Source organism: Drosophila kikkawai, chromosome 2L, assembly GCF_030179895.1.
Source record: "Drosophila kikkawai strain 14028-0561.14 chromosome 2L, DkikHiC1v2, whole genome shotgun sequence".
NCBI classification, from domain to species: Eukaryota; Metazoa; Arthropoda; class Insecta; order Diptera; family Drosophilidae; genus Drosophila; species Drosophila kikkawai.
In genome coordinates, this window is record NC_091728.1 from 19727791 (window position 1) to 19746485 (window position 18695).

Genomic DNA, 18695 nt, shown 5'->3' on the forward strand with positions numbered 1-18695 from the left:
TATCGTCTTTTGAGAATCTAATAGACTTTAATATACAAAACTGCGTAATGAGAAGATGAAGATATTCATGATTATTCAGCAGTAGAAGTTTTGCAGCTGAATAAGTGGTCCTTAAGGCTAGTGCTCAGATCAATGATTATAGAAATGATTACATTAAGGATGACGTTTGAAGGGTTATTTTTTATTTCCTTATAAACCGTATTAAGTATGTATTTTTACAGAAAAAGCTAAAGACTAACGAAATGTTTTATTTTTAATAAAATTATTTTTTCACAAAACACAACTGATTAAGCAGCAAGAAGTTAACTATCTGTGCTGACGAAATATATCGATCTGAGTACTAATCCTTAAGGGAAATGCTAAATATTAAAAGTTTAGAAAGACAAGTTGTGAAACGAATTTTTGGTTAGCGTATTAGAAGTTAAATGTGTTTTTGGTAGTAATTGTTGTTTAGAGATTAGGCGCAAAACAAATTTGTTGACTAATGTTGAAATAGTTACGTTTTATATTTACGTTGCCAGTGAGTATTGCATAATATATTATAAAATAAAGTCTCACAACGTAAGCCATTACACGATCAAAGACAACACTGTGAGAAAGTATCGTCCATTGTTCCTTCCATATACAAGGATAACGTCTTCGCACTCGCTTTTAGCTACGATAAATCAGTTCAAAATAAAAACGAAAATATTTTAGGAACTGCAGCTTAACCTCAACGAAGCAAAACAAATATTTTCAATCGTTTTACTAAGTACTCGCTTGATCAACGAACTTCACCGTTTACACTTAAACATTGCTGCACTCAAACACTCCTGAAAATGATATTTGTAAATATATTTAAGATAATAAGTGTAATTGAATAGATGTATGCAAGGTACACTTACGTAACTATAAGTGTGCTCTTGTGTTTAACAAAAAAACCAAGCCCAAAGTAAAGCAATTAATTAAAAATTTAACAGAATGCGTGGTCACTTATTGGAGGATTGGATTCTGAACTTGGCTAGGCGAACGAAGGAATTGTGGAATACTTTTAGGATTAGCTTACATTATTCAGGCTACTCACTGTGATGTCTGGCAATGTTCGGGTACTTTGCTTGATTCATGAAACACACAAGAAATAATCATGAACACTCTGAAAACCTAATTGGGAAATATAAATATTTAAGAGACAATATTATCATTTACAGCTCTGATAACCTATCCAAATCCTTTCTTTCTTACAGTTTTATTATCGTTTTAAATTACAAATCTAGTTAATATGATCGAACTTAAAGTAAACATTCCCCTAAACCAACACTCAAGCAATCACTAGTATTCTGTTCATGTGGCCAATGTAATATGCAAATCCTGTACACGTCTCAGATAAGCTCTTGCCTTAATTAAAAGGGTCAAGGATAATGGATTGTTCAGGGTCAGCTGTGGAAATTTACCAGAATTGATTGCACTTGTCACTTGCATCTGTCTGGCGGTGGGTTAATCATTACGTTTAAATCAAACAGAACAGCTAGTCCACCACAGAACTCGATGGGTACAAGTGTTTGGGCTTTTTTTTTTTTGCAACAACATTTTTCATTTTGTTTTATAGCCAAGCTCAACGAATGCTGGACGCAGGTCAAGTCAGACCCTGCAACTCCAACTCCAGTCGAAAGGGTCCCTCTCGCAACTCCACGTACAAATCTGTTACCTCAGACCCCATGCCTTGTTCATCGCCATCAACACTTGTCATTGTTGCAGGTGAGCTGAGCTGAGCTGCCTGTAACTGATTTGAGTTGACTGATAAAATGTCTGGGCTGAGTAGTCGTTGGTCATTTGCCAGCTTAACAAACGCACATCTCACGTACGGCTAATTAGCGCGCGCTTTAATGCCTCGCTCCCGTAATCCCCAGCCCTCCTCTCAGCCTGGAGTGTTGCTCCCTCGGTGACTGACTGTCACCCTCCTTTGTCCCGAAGGCACGAGTCGCATTACGAATGCATTATGTCTGTGTGAGTCTGTATTACTATTCGGTTAAATTTTTGCCAACTTAACAGGTCTACAGAGTCTGTAATGCGAGATGATCACCTGGAATAAGTTCAGATTCCAAACAATAATGGGACAATTGAAAAATAATTGTTATTAATGAGCAATTTATAATTTTCGGTTTCTTAATTATATGTTATATATAAATTAATAGTAAATAAGCAGGTAAAAGAATATGATATTCCGGTGGTGGAAACCCAGGGGCTTCTCGAGCGTTAGAGAGAGTGCTATAATGGCTAGACACCTGTCCCCTAGGACAAAAAAAGCACAATTGTGGCTGGTTTTTGTGCAATTAATAGCTATGCTAAATATATCCTTTCTATACTCTTACTAAATATAGATATATTCACTTTATTAAGCACTGAAAATTTCGGATGTCTGTTTAGATTCAACAATTTTTGCAAACCAAAAACAAAGATTCAACAATTCAAATGCATTGCAGTTAGGAATGCCAAAAATCGAGACTCAAATAAACGAAAAAATTATCAATCAAAATGTCCAGCTTGAACATAAACCAAAAGCCATGCAAAAAGGTGACATCAAAATAGTGGTTTCACGACGATCCAAGAAAGGCACTACATACGCTGCCGTGTAGGAAACCATAACGAGCTATAGCTGAGTACTTGCCTCACTGGAGATCGTGAAGGTTGGTGATGATGACCACGATAGCATATATGTACTGATGGAAACAGACAACGCTTTATGAGCGATATTACTGTAAGATAATGAGCAGCAAGAGGCAAAACTAACAACTTTTTGGGGCGGTGTCTGAGACACAGGTTGGTGAAATCTCTCGGAGTCTGTGTCTCCAGCGTGTGCACCTGACCCGAAAATGTTTCACATTGCGCGAGTTACAGTTAAACGCCATTTTTCCATTGAATTTCGGGTGTTACCTTTTTGAAGATCTCTGGTTCCCGGCGAGAAAGCGAGGCTGCGAAGAGAGACTGTGGAGCTGGGGTCCCATCCAGTAGCCACCAATTTGTCTGTCCGAAATGGTTGGATGGGCCATTAATATGGGCAGCGATGGGGAAGGGAAGATGGGGATGTTCATGCCCTCGAAAATAAAATGAAACGACAGATACGGCCACGCCTCGAGGGCGCAACGGTAAATGGCCCCCAAGACTGTGTTTCGGTATTTGCGTTTTTTTTTTGTTTCGTGACTTTTTAGAGTTTAGTCAGAGGGGCGAGTTGCGAGTTGTGGGTCTGACCCATGGTTTATTCACCTGTATGGCCATAGCCACTGAGAGCTTAAATTAAAATTAAAATTGTTATAACATTTTGTTGGTGTTGACGCCGCTGCTGTTTATCTTAATGAAACTTTTTAAATCCTTTTTAAGAGCTTCGCTCGGTTTTTGTCGGTCGGAGCCATAAAAGCATACGCTGTATATAGCACATATAGAGTCCAGACCCACTCGGATCTCTTTGATTTAAATGCATTTAATTTTGAGGCATGTGAAAATTAATTACATTTAATTAGCCCCAGCCCGAGCCCCATCCCGTACCGTTCCGAGTCGTTTCATTCCATTCCCTCTGACACGAGTTGCCGTTGCTGTTCGTTCGCTTTTAATTGTTTGATAATTTCAATTTTCGTTTATCCGATACACAGGTGAGCCACCAGTCAAAGAGCAAACTAATAAAACTTTTAAGTCATGCCCAGGCATTAGTTTCGGCTTTATGGCGCCCTTCTCGAAAAAAGAGTAGAACGATCCTAAGGTTGCAGGGGGAAGGTCACACGATACTTTAATTCAATTTCAAACGAATTGTACTTTTGGATATCGGCTTTTCTCAGGTAACCAAATTAAACGGAAGCAACGTTCTATTTTCGTTGTGCTTTGCAAGTATTGAAAGCCACCTTTTAACTGTGATTTTAATTTGTATTTAATTCAATTGGGTTTAACCGCTAAGAGAGTTTGCTTTCGTAATCAAATTTAATGAAATCTGCTTTCATTAGAACATAACAAATAGTCAGTTGAGTTTAAATGATTCACTTTAATCGAGTAGTTAACATTAAGGTTATCAAGTTCGAAAGCTGTAAGAAATCTTGAATTGATTCTTGAATGCTCACGAAGTAGAAGACTGGGATTTGGGAGTTCTAAAAATTCATATAAAATATATACGAATATCTTAAATGCATCTGTTTACTTTTATTTATATAGGACACATTACTATACCTTATCTAACTTCATGCTATTGAATATATTGTAATTTATAATATAATAAATATAAATAAATATTTTCAGTGGGATTGTAAGAACATAAGAACTTACTTCTGACACCTCTCATTTGCCATAAGAAGCAATAATCCATTATAAATATGATATGTGCTATGTGACGCACTAAAAATATGGCCCCTGGGGTTAATGTCTAGCACTTGGCTCAAATCATTTTTACTACTGCCAAATGGCAATTACTTTTTGTTCTCGAAACACTTAAAATGGAACTTGTTTGGCTCAGAAAGCCAACAATAACCAAACTGAAATAAAAAAAAAAACACAAAGAATGCTTTCATATGTAATTAAAGTAAATTTAATTAAACTGCCAACGGCAAGTAGTGGAGAGCGAGTGCAAGTTAAGACCCGCTGCTGCCACCTAGATCCGCGAGATCTCTCATCTAGTGACAATTTATGGCACAGTTTGGCATTCGTATAACCAAAACGTGGTCAGAGCCGGGATCTCTGGCGCGCCGAGATCTCTTCATTGCGGCACGCTGAAAACTGTCAACAATTTTGATGAAAATAATTGGCCAACAGCTGTGGGCGACGACGACGACGACGGGCCCCAATTACGGGACTGGGGGCGATAAAATGCGTACGTGTTCATAAATATTGTCAATTAGCGAGGGCTCAGGCTCAGGCTCAGGCTCAGCTGAGCAGCAGAAGATCGGGCAGAACCGAAGGAGCTCAGGGCTAATTGCAACTGTAACCGCAACAGCAGCAGAAACAAGTTACGCAACAGTCATCAATGGGGATTGAGTTACATTTACGATCGGTCGGTCGATCAGTCGGGATGCCTCCAAGCGGCGGCTGGCTTGATTGATCAAACGTTGACAATATGGCACTTACGGGTGCAATCAAAACGAGGATGGATTGCTTGGATGCGCCCGCAATATGGGAACTCTCCCTGCCAGGCTCATGTCCCCCCCCGTAATCATTATTTTATAAAGCGTGCTAACTGCATAGCAAAGCGTTGCCATTGACCATTGCCTGGATGCCGCTTGATTAGCTCTGCCGGGGGCGCCCTGGGATTGATGAGCTCCTCTGGTCACAAGTGATTTCACATTCCTACCTCCGGGCATTTTTTTTTTCGGCTTTGCCAGTTAATCCTTCAGTTAATTAAATTAATTAAATGCTGCAAGTGTTGCTTTGGGATTTAAATGGTTGTAGAGGAAGCCAGTCTTTGAGTTATTGAGTCGGTTGCCTCGTAAAATTGTTCCTTCGATTGTAATGGTCACAAAGAGGAGAAATAATAATAATAATAAAAGTTACACAAGACTGTGACTTGGTTTGTCCAATACTATAAATATAAATTTAAGAAGTATTTTTTCAAAATAAGTGTACCTTATTTTAAGACAAAACAGGATAAGTTTTTATAACTTTCAATTGAACATGAGAGACTTATAACGAAGAAATCATCGGCAGCTAAAAACTCCAAGATATAGGATAGGGTTCTTGACATATTTTGACATACTTTTCAGCTAGCTTCTAATCAAGCAAGACATTCTTGCTTTCCAACCAAGAAAGTTTAGGCCATAAATGCACTTCACATTGTGACCTGAGCTTTAGTTCCGGCTACTCAGGTGGCAAAAACGTATTAAATAACTAAGTCAAATAACAGAACCATAAAAGACACTCCAGCCAGGCTGGGTGTTAATCAATTATACGTCACTGGAAATTCGAAACTCGATAACCTGGCCCAAAAGGCACAAAAATGGGCTGTGATCGAGCGTTGACAATGGCCAGCTTTGTCCACAAACAGACCATGCCCAGTGTATTGTCCGCAGAAACGGTAGCTTCTCGATCAAATGAAATATTGCTACACAATATTTGTCTCTTTTTCTTTTGTTTTCATCCCATTTTTATGGGGATGCTAATGAAAACGAAGATTGCATTGTCGCCCAAGAGGGGGCTGTAAAACACGAATAACTAAGTTTCAGGCTCGTGACATTTGTAAAATATTTTAGCGGCCCAATAAACCCAATTTCACAGCTACTAGTGCGATCACGCCCGATCACTTTCGAGCCCATAGATCTGTGTGTGTGTTCGAAATGATAATTGCCGTCTAATTGCGCCAAAGGCTCGAAGATCGAAGACCGCCGTGGGACAGAAGCTGGCTTTATGTCGGCTCCACATTTTTTGAGCCAGGCGCCGCTGGTTGATGGTGAAAATGTAAGCGTTACCTGGTTACATGTGGTGAGGGTTGACATATAGAGAGACAGACAGACGGACAGGCAGGCAGGCCAGCGCTGGTCCTCCGGATGTGAAGCCGTGAGGATGTTGACGTTTAACTGTATCGCTAATTGGACGATTTTAGTTTTTTTTTTGCTCCCCGCGTGCCAATCCGCCTCCCAAACATTGTGACAAATGACAACCAGCAATGAGACATTGACGTCCGGCAGGCAGAAGTTGACTTCCTGTAGCGGCTAGCTAAAAAAGAAGCCCAGCTCAACGGTTCAATAGGAATGTAGGTCACATTAAAGAGCGCTAATTAATGTCAAAATGCTTTAAGCTCTTGGCCAATGCCGTTTTATTTCATTAAAATTCTTTATTAAAGATAATTTCTTGAAATAAATAACTGTAGGTTTGTCACGGATTTTCTATACCGGAAAGGAGATGCAAAAAGTTACATTTACATTTATATTAAAAATTGATTAAATAATCTAGCTCAATATTAAATTAAAAATACCATAAAGTTATGGTAATTTTAAAATCGAAGAATATAGCATTTGAAGTTATAGTATCGATTTTATTGGTAAATATTATTTACTAAATACTGAATAAAAACGAAATATTGAATCAATATGTCAAAATTAGTTGAACTAAATATATAAATCACTTTATTTTCCTTGGACTTTAGGCTTAGGCTTCCCAAAAATAAGATTATTCTTTGTTTTGAATTCGAAATCCATATTTTTAGGCTAAAAACAATCACCCAACTTCACTTTCCTTTATTTTAAAAGTGTCCCCTACTAGTCTCTGTTGAGCTTCCATAAGATTGACATGAAAATGCTTCAAGTTTACCTTAAAACAATGATAGAAATGTTGACCAGATGCCTCTGTCGGATTCGAGAGTCACTTTTGTTCAGGTTGGCTAACTAAATACATACCTTCGTCTGGGGTCTATAAACTAGAGTTATCCAGCACCTGTTGTCCTCCGTCTGGTTCATTACACAAAATCTCGGCTTCTGGGTAAAACATTTTTTAATAAATATTATAAAATGGGAGTTGTCTGTTTTAGAAGGGGGGACAAACACAGCATACAACAAAAATCGTTTACCAGAAAAACAATTAAACAAAAAGAGAAACAAAGTGAAAAAAAAACTCAGCCAAAGGAACGCCGTTAAAGACCCTAAAAAAATGTCAACAGTTTTTATTTTTGCCGCTCTCCTCCAGCTTGGAAGCTGCGCTGGGGCGGTGTGTTGCCTCTGATCCAGCCGGACCCAGAGCAGCCGCCCCACGAACCACGCATCCATAGGCTACACGAACCGAAACCGAGCTGGAATGGGACACGGGCGGGCTCACCCCCTCGGCTGACGATCCAGGCCTGTCATAAAACAATTAAGTTTAATTTTGTCACCGTGTGCCCCAGGCCCAGGTCCCAAGTAGCACCCATATCCCAGTCTCTTTGGCAATTAACGCATGCTTCATAGTTATTGTCGCTGTTTACTTGGGTAATTGGGCACCTGTTGCCTGTGACGACCAGCAAGTCAGTCCCCTGGACTTGGATGCTGCATCGTTTTTCATCAGAAATCGCTGAATTACGACTACATTTTCCTGTTAGCGGTGTAGTTTTTCATTCATTATTTCTTCAGTACATTCTGGCCCTTTCACCACGTTATAAATATATTTTGTATTAAAATATAAAATAAACTAATAATGTATATGTAAAAATTAATATTTTTAAAAATGCCTTGATTTGGTTGCCGTTTCCTATTCACTTCGTGGTTTCTTGGGAAGGAAACTATATGGTATATCTAAAAATATCTCAGACCCACAGATACCTTTTAACTAATTTTTGAGTTTTTATGATCCTTTTTACTTCGGAGTGTGTGTGTTTTTTTATTATTTTTTGATAATAATTATGGTCATTTGTGATAATTGTGGACTATTGTTTCATGTCTTGTAGTGCCGGTGTTTTAGTGCCCCCTTCTTGGTTTGTCTTGAAGCGCACTTTAATAATAATTGTCATTAAGATAATTAGTTTACTGGTATGTGGCTCGGCCGCCGGCCGTTGAAAGATTTTTTAGTTTATTAAATGAAAAGCTATGGCGAAACACGGAGGCAGCCGTAATCCATGGATTTACGATGCCAGATAAGACAGCGTTTAGTTCCAGAAAAGTGAAAATCATTTTCCCAAAAAGGTCGTTAAGGCTGACCACCAACCGTGTGTGTGTGCTCACCTAAAGATCGTAAAAATTTAAAGACTGAAAATATTTAAGTGAATGAAAGTATTTGTGTTTAATTGTGTGAAAATTGAAGGCAATTATGGAAAAGATTCCTCTTCCCAGACTCAAACTCGATTCGATTTATTCCGAGAATGGCCAAAATGGTGACAACAAAGAAAAGGCCTGGCCCAGAATGACAACTTCCTGATGAATGGCAATCTGAATGCCATAAATTGGCTTTGAAATGCTCGTTCCTTTTATCGCGCCACCCAAATAGTTTCCACAAAGAACTCTCATAATTAAGTTATGCAAATTTCGCACTCTCCGTTCGGCGGTGCCATCAAAGCCAGGCAATAAACTAAAAAACCAAGCCAAGTCTAGTTAGTTTTTGTGTTTCTGGGCGTTTCCTTTTGAGGAATGAGACGCCCAGAGAGACTTGTTAACCTGTCACATCGTTAAAGATTTGATTGATTTTGCTCAGGAAGCCAAAAACATCTGGGCAGTCGCCACAAGATCTTAATGAGTGAATAATGTAGCGCATTTAAATGTGTGGCGGGAACACTGAAGCTGAAGTCTGGAGCGCAAAATTGTTTCGTAGCTTTTAAGAGCAGGCACTGTAAGAAAAAAGTATTTATTCTTATAATTTTGTATTTATTTGTGATCAATATTTGTTGTATAAGCTTATTTGCTGACTTGAAATTAACTTGATTTAATACACACAAAAGACAAAACAAAAGATTATATTGTATGAATCGAATCCATGCTGAAATCAATTTTAGTTACTATGAATGTACGTATCTACATATGTATGTCTCAGAATTCAGACTTGGGAATTTTAGTGCTGTCTCTGGTAAAACTTTGGTTAAGCTTAAGTGAAGACGTTTTTTTTTTTTTTTTTTTTAATTTGATGAGACTGAAAAAATAAGTGAGTGAGTGAAAAGGAATTAAAAATAGTATTTAGTAATTTAGAAAAGTATTTCAATAATGGCTTTAACAGATTTTGCAACCTTCAAAATTCTATATGTTTTATTTCCTTATCTGTCTAAACATTCTTTTATTGTAAATTCTTTTGTAAAAGTATTATTTTTGTTCTAAAAATGTATTTTGTACCTTGTATCTTTTTTCCCACATTTTCTGCCAGTCTATCTACACATGGAAAAACTTTTAATCGTTAATTTTCTAAAACACATCACCAGCAGCGGCAACCCCAACGAACCAGTTTGCGTTGGCGACAACTTTGCATTCCCCTCGACGGGAAACCAAAAGATTTGTTTAATTCTTTGTAGATTTATGACTATTCTCCACACAATTTCTCAATAAGCAGATCATAGTTCCTTCTTGCTCGCACTCTTAATCCCCTCGATCTCGATCTCTCCATCTCGTTCGATCATTAGCTCACATCTGAGGCGATTCCAATGAAATGTGTTTTCGAATAAAAATGGTCCATGCGATGCGATCGAATTTAAATTGAAAAATTTGATTTTAATTCTAGCATTTGAAATGTGTTTTCATTAACATAATTAACGCCGAATTAAATGTTTAGTATCTGTCGCCCTGTCTCTCGCTGTCCCCTGTTCCATGTTTTCGGCTAAGCTGTTGTAAAAATAAATAAATTACATTTTACAGCGAAGAAAGTTCCCTTAGGACACAGAGAGTTGGTTGGACACCTTGACAGCCATTCGTCAGTCCATTAAATTTGTGTGTGTGTTTTTGTTTTTAGGATGCATTAAAAAGTCAAACGATCTCGAGCGTGTTTGTTTCTTCACTTTCGTGTCTCTCGATTTGGGGGGTCCGTGGGGGATCGAAGATGTTTTTGGGATGCCGAGAGGTCTCCCCCCCTTGATTTATGTTTGTGGCTCATTTATATTGAAATTTGATATATTTAAGCACACGAGGTTCATTTTGCAAAAGCCGCCGGCTCCACTTCGTATTTTATATTCGAATTAATTGAAATGATTGTGATCTACAACATCGTCGACTCACGGGATTCACATACATACATATATAGCCACTTTGGATCTGTATATATCGCCATGAGTATCGCCTTTTGTCTCCTTTGTCTTTGGTCTCGTTTCCATCCATATAAATTATATCTCCGGCACACAATAGTACAACACCTCCTAAACGCTCCTCTTTAAGTTACAGTTTTAATGTCGAGGCCTGACAAACCCATAAATGTTGTGGGGCGTGCAGATCGTCATAGGGTTGGGGTTGTAGGCGTTTTATATCAAATTTGCATGAAGTTTTAGTTGCCTTTTTTTATATTTAATTTTATAATTTAAAGGTTTGTTGAGAAAACTATGTTGTTTACCTGACTTTTTGGGGTTAAAAGCAAGCCGCCAATGTTATTTTTCGGGATTATCAAATTCGGAAATAGTTATAAATAAACGAAAAAGCCTTCTTATACATACATATGTATGTATATGTAGATCACAGTTGTTACTGTTACCTATTCGGACTTTCACATAATTTTCCTCCATTAAAATTTGTATTCATCTAATTTAAAACTAAACTAAACTTTATTTCTGTTTGGATTTTTGCATTTGTTCTGCGATCAATACAGCTGTTGGGCTTTATAAAAAATAATAAAGAGAAAAAGAACCCCGACTATAAAAATCTCCATTCATGAATCATTGCATACTTATGAGCGACATTGTACTTTTCTCCTATTTAGTGCTACAATAAAATAAATATAATATTTTAATATGACTCCGGACTAGTAAAGAATCACATTTATGATAACTTCCAGATATGTACAAAAAAGTTTAAAAACTCTGAATGCAAAAACCATGGGCCCACAACACATTTGTCAAGCTACACAAAACGAGGCACACATTATAAAGTATGAAAAAACAGGAGAGACAAAAACAAAGGTCCAGCCAACCAAGCAGTTAAAACAAATCCAAGAGCAGATCAAACCATCCAGTGGGGACCGGAGGAGATGGTCTCTCTCTCTCAAGGCAAGTTGATCACCCGCTGACAGAAAATCACTTGGCAACGCGGCTGATCATTAACCGATAACACATGACATTAAAGGGGTTCACAAAGAAGAGGTTTTAAACGCACACAAAATAAGATAAATACCGACCACCCCAATGAGGTGGAACCCAGCGAGTCCGACAGAAACGAGCAAACGAGCGGAAAATTAATAGTGTGAACACATGAGGGGATAGAAGGAGGAGTTGGGGGAACTGGGGAAGCTGGAGCATAAGGATGAGCAAGCAGCAAGGTAGATCTGAGCATCTGAGATAAGTATCAGCTTACATTGGAGCCGGGTCGCAGAACGATGTCGGACGGTAGTAGGGAGTTGGAAATTTGTCAAAATGTCAACGGGTGAAACAGTTTTGGAACAGTTGAGCCGGCGACTGGATATGCTGTGAGATTCGATGGGATTGGGACTGAGACTGAGACTGGGGCTGGGGGACCTCTTATGGAGCAGCCACGTAGCTTTTGTAAAACAAACCATTAGCAGCTAATAAACATTAGTCATGCGACAAAACAAAGTTTCTGTGTCTGTCTGGTGGAGGGAGGGAGGCCCGAGATCTTACGGTCTCGATGATTTAGTGAGAGTAATTAAAACTTAAGTTTCCTTCGCTTCGCATATGTAAATGATCTCGCGGAATTCCACGAAAATCCAAACCGAACCGAAAAACGAAATACGAAAACGAATAAAAGAGTTTTTCAGCTAAGGTTAAACAAGTTTTGGTGTTTGCTCCTCTCCGTCAGGTTCCATATATCCACATATAATTATAATGAATCGCCTGTTTAATTGAAATTTATGCAGATCGTGGGTAACCGAAGTGACCAGCGCGTGTTGACAGTCAGAGTGCCATCAATTATTAGACCGAGGACCTCATACTTCAAGAGCTAGCCACCGTTATAGCTCGGTTAACTGGCAGTCCTGATAGTATCGTTTTGTAAATGATCGCCTACAAATTGTGTACAAGATTATGGTAGCTGGCACATTAGAAACTTGATTCGTAAAATGGCAATTACGAGCGGATTCCACATCCTTGTGAGTCACATCATCCCCATTTTGCCGGATCATGTAGCTGTAAATGTATACCACTTAATTCTGCCTTTCTGGCACTTTTCTGTCCCGATTTCTGGCCGTGTGTCACCATCGGCTCAGCTTAACTCTTCTCCGGTACTTTGGAGTCCTCCGTTCGCACTGGCTGGTTATTTATTAGCTTTTCATCCAATCACAAATCACCTGGCAGTATTTTGTTTTGTACATTTTTATGGTGGCTACTGATTCTGTGCAAGTGTAAGGAAATCGCCTTGGTCTGAAGCCTTTATTTATTTACAAGGGGAATGGGTGTATAGCCTGCGTTTGCCATGTGCAACAGTGTTTACTTAAGCACAAGATTTTGGGTTTTTTTTTTTTTTAGGAAAGCACTGAATTATTATAATCTTTTTGAACACCTGCCGACGGTATCACACCCTGGAAAAATGATTCAAAAATACGTATTTTTAAATACCGCCGGATCATAATTTTATTTGATGTTCATAAAATTCTACAGTTTCAAACCTTAAAAAAAATATTTTAAATAAACATATACACAACTGTTTTAATGTATTATTTTATTCTTATTGGCTTGATGTATTTAAAAAGTGTATTTAAAAAGTGTGTGTAAAAACATTCATCAAATGAATTAAGATGCCAATTTATTTTGTCGCCCAGTTTCTTCTAAATTTAAAATAGTTGAAAATTTATTAAATTCCATTAAATTTCATAGGCGGTTGGATTATAATGTTACATTTTTGAATAGTTTTTCCCCATACAAAAAATACACTTTTTGACATCAACATAAGCATCTTTGCATTTCTAGTATCCTTTCTTAGCATTTCCTTTCCCCTCAACTTTTAATAATAATATTTACCCCATACTTAAGACGATACCCTGTAGTTTTAAGCAAGATACATGCCATATTGTTCTATAAAAAATGCACTGACCATTCGTGTCATCTTTTAAATATGGTCGCTGCGCATGCGCATAACCGTAAGATTCACACATGCCTGGGAAAGAGGCGAGGATGTGCGGATGGGAATGTGAATGTGGATGGTGAATGTGAATGTGAATGTGTTTGAGGAACAAGGGAAATACATTTTAAAAATTTAACGATGCGCACATTTTATTATCGCAATTAATTACAAAAACAACGCAGCCGAAAAGAAATCTTAGTCACTTTATCTGAGCCCAAGGAGAGAAAAGCTGAGAAAGATGGGAACGAGCGGGACAGAGTGGCAGAGAGATCCGAGCGATCCGAGGGCTGCGATAAGCTTTATGATAGATGAGACTAGTAAAATGCTACTACCAAATGGTTCTCGACTCGGAGATCGCTGCTCCTGTCGTAATTGGAGGCGCGACAGTTTGTCTCAGCAGTCAAACCCGGTTAATGGGAGAGCACCGTGCCGGAGAGCGACGACGAGTGCAGGAAACCTGTTTCTCGACCAATTAAATTCGAGAGAGAGAGATTGAGCCAGACTTTAGGCCTGGCCAAGAGACGTAGACGGCTGCTGCGGACCATCAGCCCAAGACATTTCGAGTTCCGACGCGCACCGCGACAGTTCCCGCTCCGAAGCGTCTCCGCCAAGTCCAAGTTTCGGTTTCCTCGGCGGCCTACGTACGATTGATTCTTCTCCGATCAGAGGAGTATAGAATGGGTTTTAAGCACGCCATGCTGCAGCGCAGTTACGAGCTGTCGCCCTCCCCGGCGCGCACACCACCCATGTCAGCCAATGTCACCACCAGAACCACCCACGAGGCGGCTCCTCCGGCGGCAGCTATGCTTCCCGTTCAAGTCACGGACTTTAGCATTAGCAGGATACTGGGCAAGGAACGAAAAAGTGTCCAAGAAGCGAGCGCCAATATCCTCGATCTCTCCAAGAGCAGCAGCCACATCAGCAGCAGAGGTAGTGACCTGAGGTCAGCTCAACCAGGAGGATTACCACCAGCAGTGCCGGTGTTGTCGTCACCCTACGGATGCTACTCCATGCTACCCCCGGATCTGGTGGCCATGGCCAATGCCACCCAGTTCTATGCCAAGTTCTTCCCGCACCTGTTGCCCGCCTATGCGGCGGCAGCGGCTGCTGCAGGACTTAGCACTCCGCCCACTTCGCCATATCAGCAGCCTCTCCCGCAGCAGCATCCGCCTCAGCTCCAGTCACAGCACAAGCGCTACTTTGCACCCTATGTAATTAATGGTCAACAGCAGCAGCAGCAGCAGATTCGTACGAAAGGCACTGCCTGCACCCGTCTGGACTGCCAGGAATGCCTGGAATACTACCAACGACTCCAGGCTGGCTACAAGCAATCAACGCCGCTGATATCTCCGGCAGCCTCATCCGTGAGCAGTTCCAGCGGTGTTCTGCGGCCAGCAAGGGATTTGGCCATGACTGCCGCCGGAGGATCCGTCACCAGTAATATTTCCCTGAGTTCCGTTACCAATCTGAATCTGAGCCTAAACATGACTCAGACAGCGGCTGTGTCCACTGTCGTGGGTAGCAATGCTGGAGCGATCGGTGGCTACAACACAGCTGCCGCCGAGGAGATTAGCTACAAGTGCAGGATATGCGAAAAGGTCTTTGGCTGCTCGGAAACTTTGCAGGTGAGCATTTGGAAAATTATACAAAAATTGCCTTGTCGAAAATAGATAAAGATGAAAGTAAACCACTTCCTAATTAATATAATTTAAGAAAAACTTTCCCAAAAAAAATGGTATGATATTACCCTAGGGGTATTTACTTTACTGTAGGTCCTCATCCTTATGATAAATAATTAACAAAATATTTTTAAAACTATTAAATAAAAAAGCTCTATAGGCCACATAAGTTTAAACTTCTATTCTTCTAACATTTTGTATCAACAATCTTTATGTTTTAGAAAAATATCTAGGTAATTACTATTTACATTAAATTATAGAAATAGAAGATAGAAATAGGTTTATTTGGAAACATTTGTTAGTTTAATTCTCGCCAAAATTTGTAGTTAGATAAATTTGAATCAAATAGTTTTGTTGATAGTTTAACTTCTTTAATACATCCATAAATAAATTATAATCTAGAGTGGAATCTTATTGAAAAATATTAAACATGAAGCAAACGGACGTATAAAATGTACTTCTGAAAATAATATAAATTACCTTTGAATTTCTTGAATTATAAAAAAAGGCTTTAAAGTGATTTTAAAATGACAAATTTTGTTTTTGAATGTTTTGAATAAGCTAACTGTTTTTTACTTCTTACTTCTGATCCAAATATTTCACCTCAGTTAAATATTTATTATTTCGTTAAACAAAATTCATTCGAAACATCAAGCTACATGTATTCAAAAAACATCTTTAACCTTTCTTGAGGCTATATATAAAATGAAATATCGTTTTTCCAATTCCCCAAGTAAATTCTCCAGATCCTCAGAAAACTGGTTTCTTCCACAAATGAAAGAGGCGGGGCTTAGCCAATGGAGAAACTAGGGGCGGAGTCTCCAAGTAAGCAAGAAGCAGAGAAGAGAGTTGAGAAGAATTGAGTGCCTTATGCAAATATCAGCAACTGAAGCGAGTCTCTCAAAATGGAGTCGTCCAAAAACAGAAAAGAGACAAACGAGAAGAGAAACTGGTTTTACGCATGGGTGCAGGGCGTTGCTACCAGATTCGTTAGAGAGAGAGAGGGTCTTAACTGATCCACACAAAATGGCCACAGAGTGTAGTATCAGTTTCTGACCCAAAAAGTGAAGCAATTCAGTTTATGAATTTAAGAAAACAATTCTAGTAAATATACTAAGCTTGCAGGATACCTCAGATCTTTAAATTGGTTGAGTCTTTGTATTAACTTTTTGGCAATTTTATATGAAACTTATACCAATTGTTTCGAGATTATATTTTTTATGGATTAAGCTATATTAAATGAATCATTTCCAAGCTAAACAATATTTATTTTTATCCTTCAGGCTCACGAGAAGACTCACAAATCACCGCGTTACGAATGCTCGGACTGCGGAAAGGGCTTCTCGCAGCTGCGAAACTACAAATACCACCTGTCCGTGCACCGGGGCACCAAGGAGTTTGCTGCCGAGTGTCCCGAGTGCGGCAAGACCTTCAACGACAAAGGCTACCTCAGTAGCCACATGAAGATCCACCGGAACCGCAAGGAGTACGAGTGCCCGTACTGCCCCAAGTCGTTCAACCAACGGGTGGCCTTCAACATGCACGTACGCATCCACACAGGCGTAAAGCCGCACAAGTGCTCCGAGTGCGGAAAGAGGTTTTCCCGAAAGATGCTTCTCAAGCAGCACATGCGCACCCACAGCGGCGAGAAGCCCTACCAGTGCTCCGTGTGCGGAAAGTCCTTTGCCGACCGCAGCAACATGACGCTGCACCATCGCCTGCATTCCGGAATCAAGCCCTTCAGCTGTCCCCTGTGCCCCAAGGCCTTCACCAAGAAGCACCACCTGAAGACGCACCTTAACTACCACACTGGCTGCAAGCCCTATGTCTGCCCGCATCCCAACTGCAACCAGGCCTTCACTCAGTCCAGCAATATGCGCACCCACGCCAAGAAGTGCCAGTATCGTCCGCTGGAAGGATCGGCCCCCGCTTCTCTTCCAGTGGCGGCGGGGAAGTCTTCACAACAGCTGCAGATGCCGGTGCCGGTCAGTTTGGCCGTTGGCATGGCTACGTCTCCGGCGTTTGCAATGCCAATGCCACCACCACCTGGACCACCGCCGCCGGCTCAGCAATCCCTGCTCAGCAATCTGAGGACATTCTAAAGACCCAAAGTGGGGGATCAAAATATATAGGGCATAGAGAGGTGCTGAATCTACCAAAATTGTAGAATAATCTTAGTTTTCCGTTTGTTGTTATTCATTTTAAATCTAAAATACACTTACTTATAATATTTGATTAAATTTAAGTAAGTCATACGTTATATTATAATGCACGGACCGCAATGCTTTTATTTTGGAAAATAAAAATTAAAATATTTTTTTATGTTGTCGAGTCATTTATTAATTGAGAATTTAATTGACTGTATCGTTGTTAGATCGTTTAATATATAGAAATTCGTGTCAAATAATGAAAAAGTATCTATATATTGATACTTACTACTATCCCTTTATGAGATTTGTTGCATGAATTATATTAATTTGTGGTTTTAGGATAGGAGTCTCAAATTGAACTTCTCTCAACAAATTATTTCACTATTCCCAATCTAGTATACAAGTGATTTTCTTTCATAACTAGCATTAGAAATAAAGTTCTTTCAACAGATCCATATAAAAATGGGCCATTTGCTTCAAAAGAAAAATAAAACAGGTACGATTCCTCAGAAAAATTACTTTCAAACTAAACTTAAATTAACATTTAAAAAATAAATCAATATTCTTTAGATTCTAAGTGATCAATAGAAAACTTTAAAGGAAGTATATCATCAATAATGGCTTACAATGGCTCCGTAGATGTGAACGAGCTTATGGAATCACTGAAGCTAAACGAAAGTGTTCAGTCGCTTACCAGACTCGATCGATATCCTCCATATTCGCCATTCTATGGGATCATGGGCGTGGTATGCTCAAGTGTATTCAGTTCGATTGGAGCGGCCTATGGCACTGCGGTTTCTGGAACCGGGATATCAGCCACAGCCGTGATGCGTCCAGAAATGATCATGAAGTCGATTATACCGGTGGTAATGGCGGGAATTATAGCCATTTATGGTCTTGTGGTTTCTGTGCTGCTGTCCGGTGAGCTAGGACCTTCGACCCAGTACTCGCTCCCCACGGGATATATGCACCTGGGTGCTGGACTTGCTACAGGATTATGCGGTTTAGCTGCCGGTTACGCCGTGGGAGAGGTGGGTGACACTGGGGTGCGACATATCTCCGAACAACCACGCCTCTTTATTGGGATGATTCTCATCTTGATTTTCGCTGAAGTTTTGGGCCTGTACGGGCTGATCATTGGTATATATTTGTATACTGTGAATATAAGAACATAAATTTTATAAAATAAGTTATAAAAAATAAATGTATATAAATAAATATGATAAAAATATTGTAGAGGAATCAAGGATGTAACATCGTTA

At 39.5% G+C, this 18695-nt stretch overlaps 2 protein-coding genes across 2 annotated transcripts; both read left to right on the forward strand.

The window, feature by feature from the left end:
• Positions 1–14192: 14192 nt before the first annotated feature.
• On the forward strand, positions 14193–17412 carry LOC108085235 (zinc finger protein 235). Its single transcript, XM_017181775.3, has 2 exons — positions 14193–15229; positions 16567–17412. The coding sequence occupies exons 1-2, from the start codon at positions 14282–14284 to the stop codon at positions 17383–17385; spliced, it is 1767 nt and encodes a 588-aa protein (XP_017037264.1). The 5' UTR covers positions 14193–14281; the 3' UTR covers positions 17386–17412.
• Positions 17413–17782: 370 nt separating this feature from the next.
• Vha16-5 (Vacuolar H[+] ATPase 16kD subunit 5) lies at positions 17783–18675 on the forward strand. The gene is made up of 2 exons (XM_017181776.2): positions 17783–17929; positions 18004–18675. Exon 2 carries the CDS (start codon positions 18051–18053, stop codon positions 18606–18608), a length of 558 nt encoding a protein of 185 aa, XP_017037265.1. The 5' UTR covers positions 17783–17929; positions 18004–18050; the 3' UTR covers positions 18609–18675.
• The last annotated feature ends 20 nt before the right edge of the window (positions 18676–18695 follow it).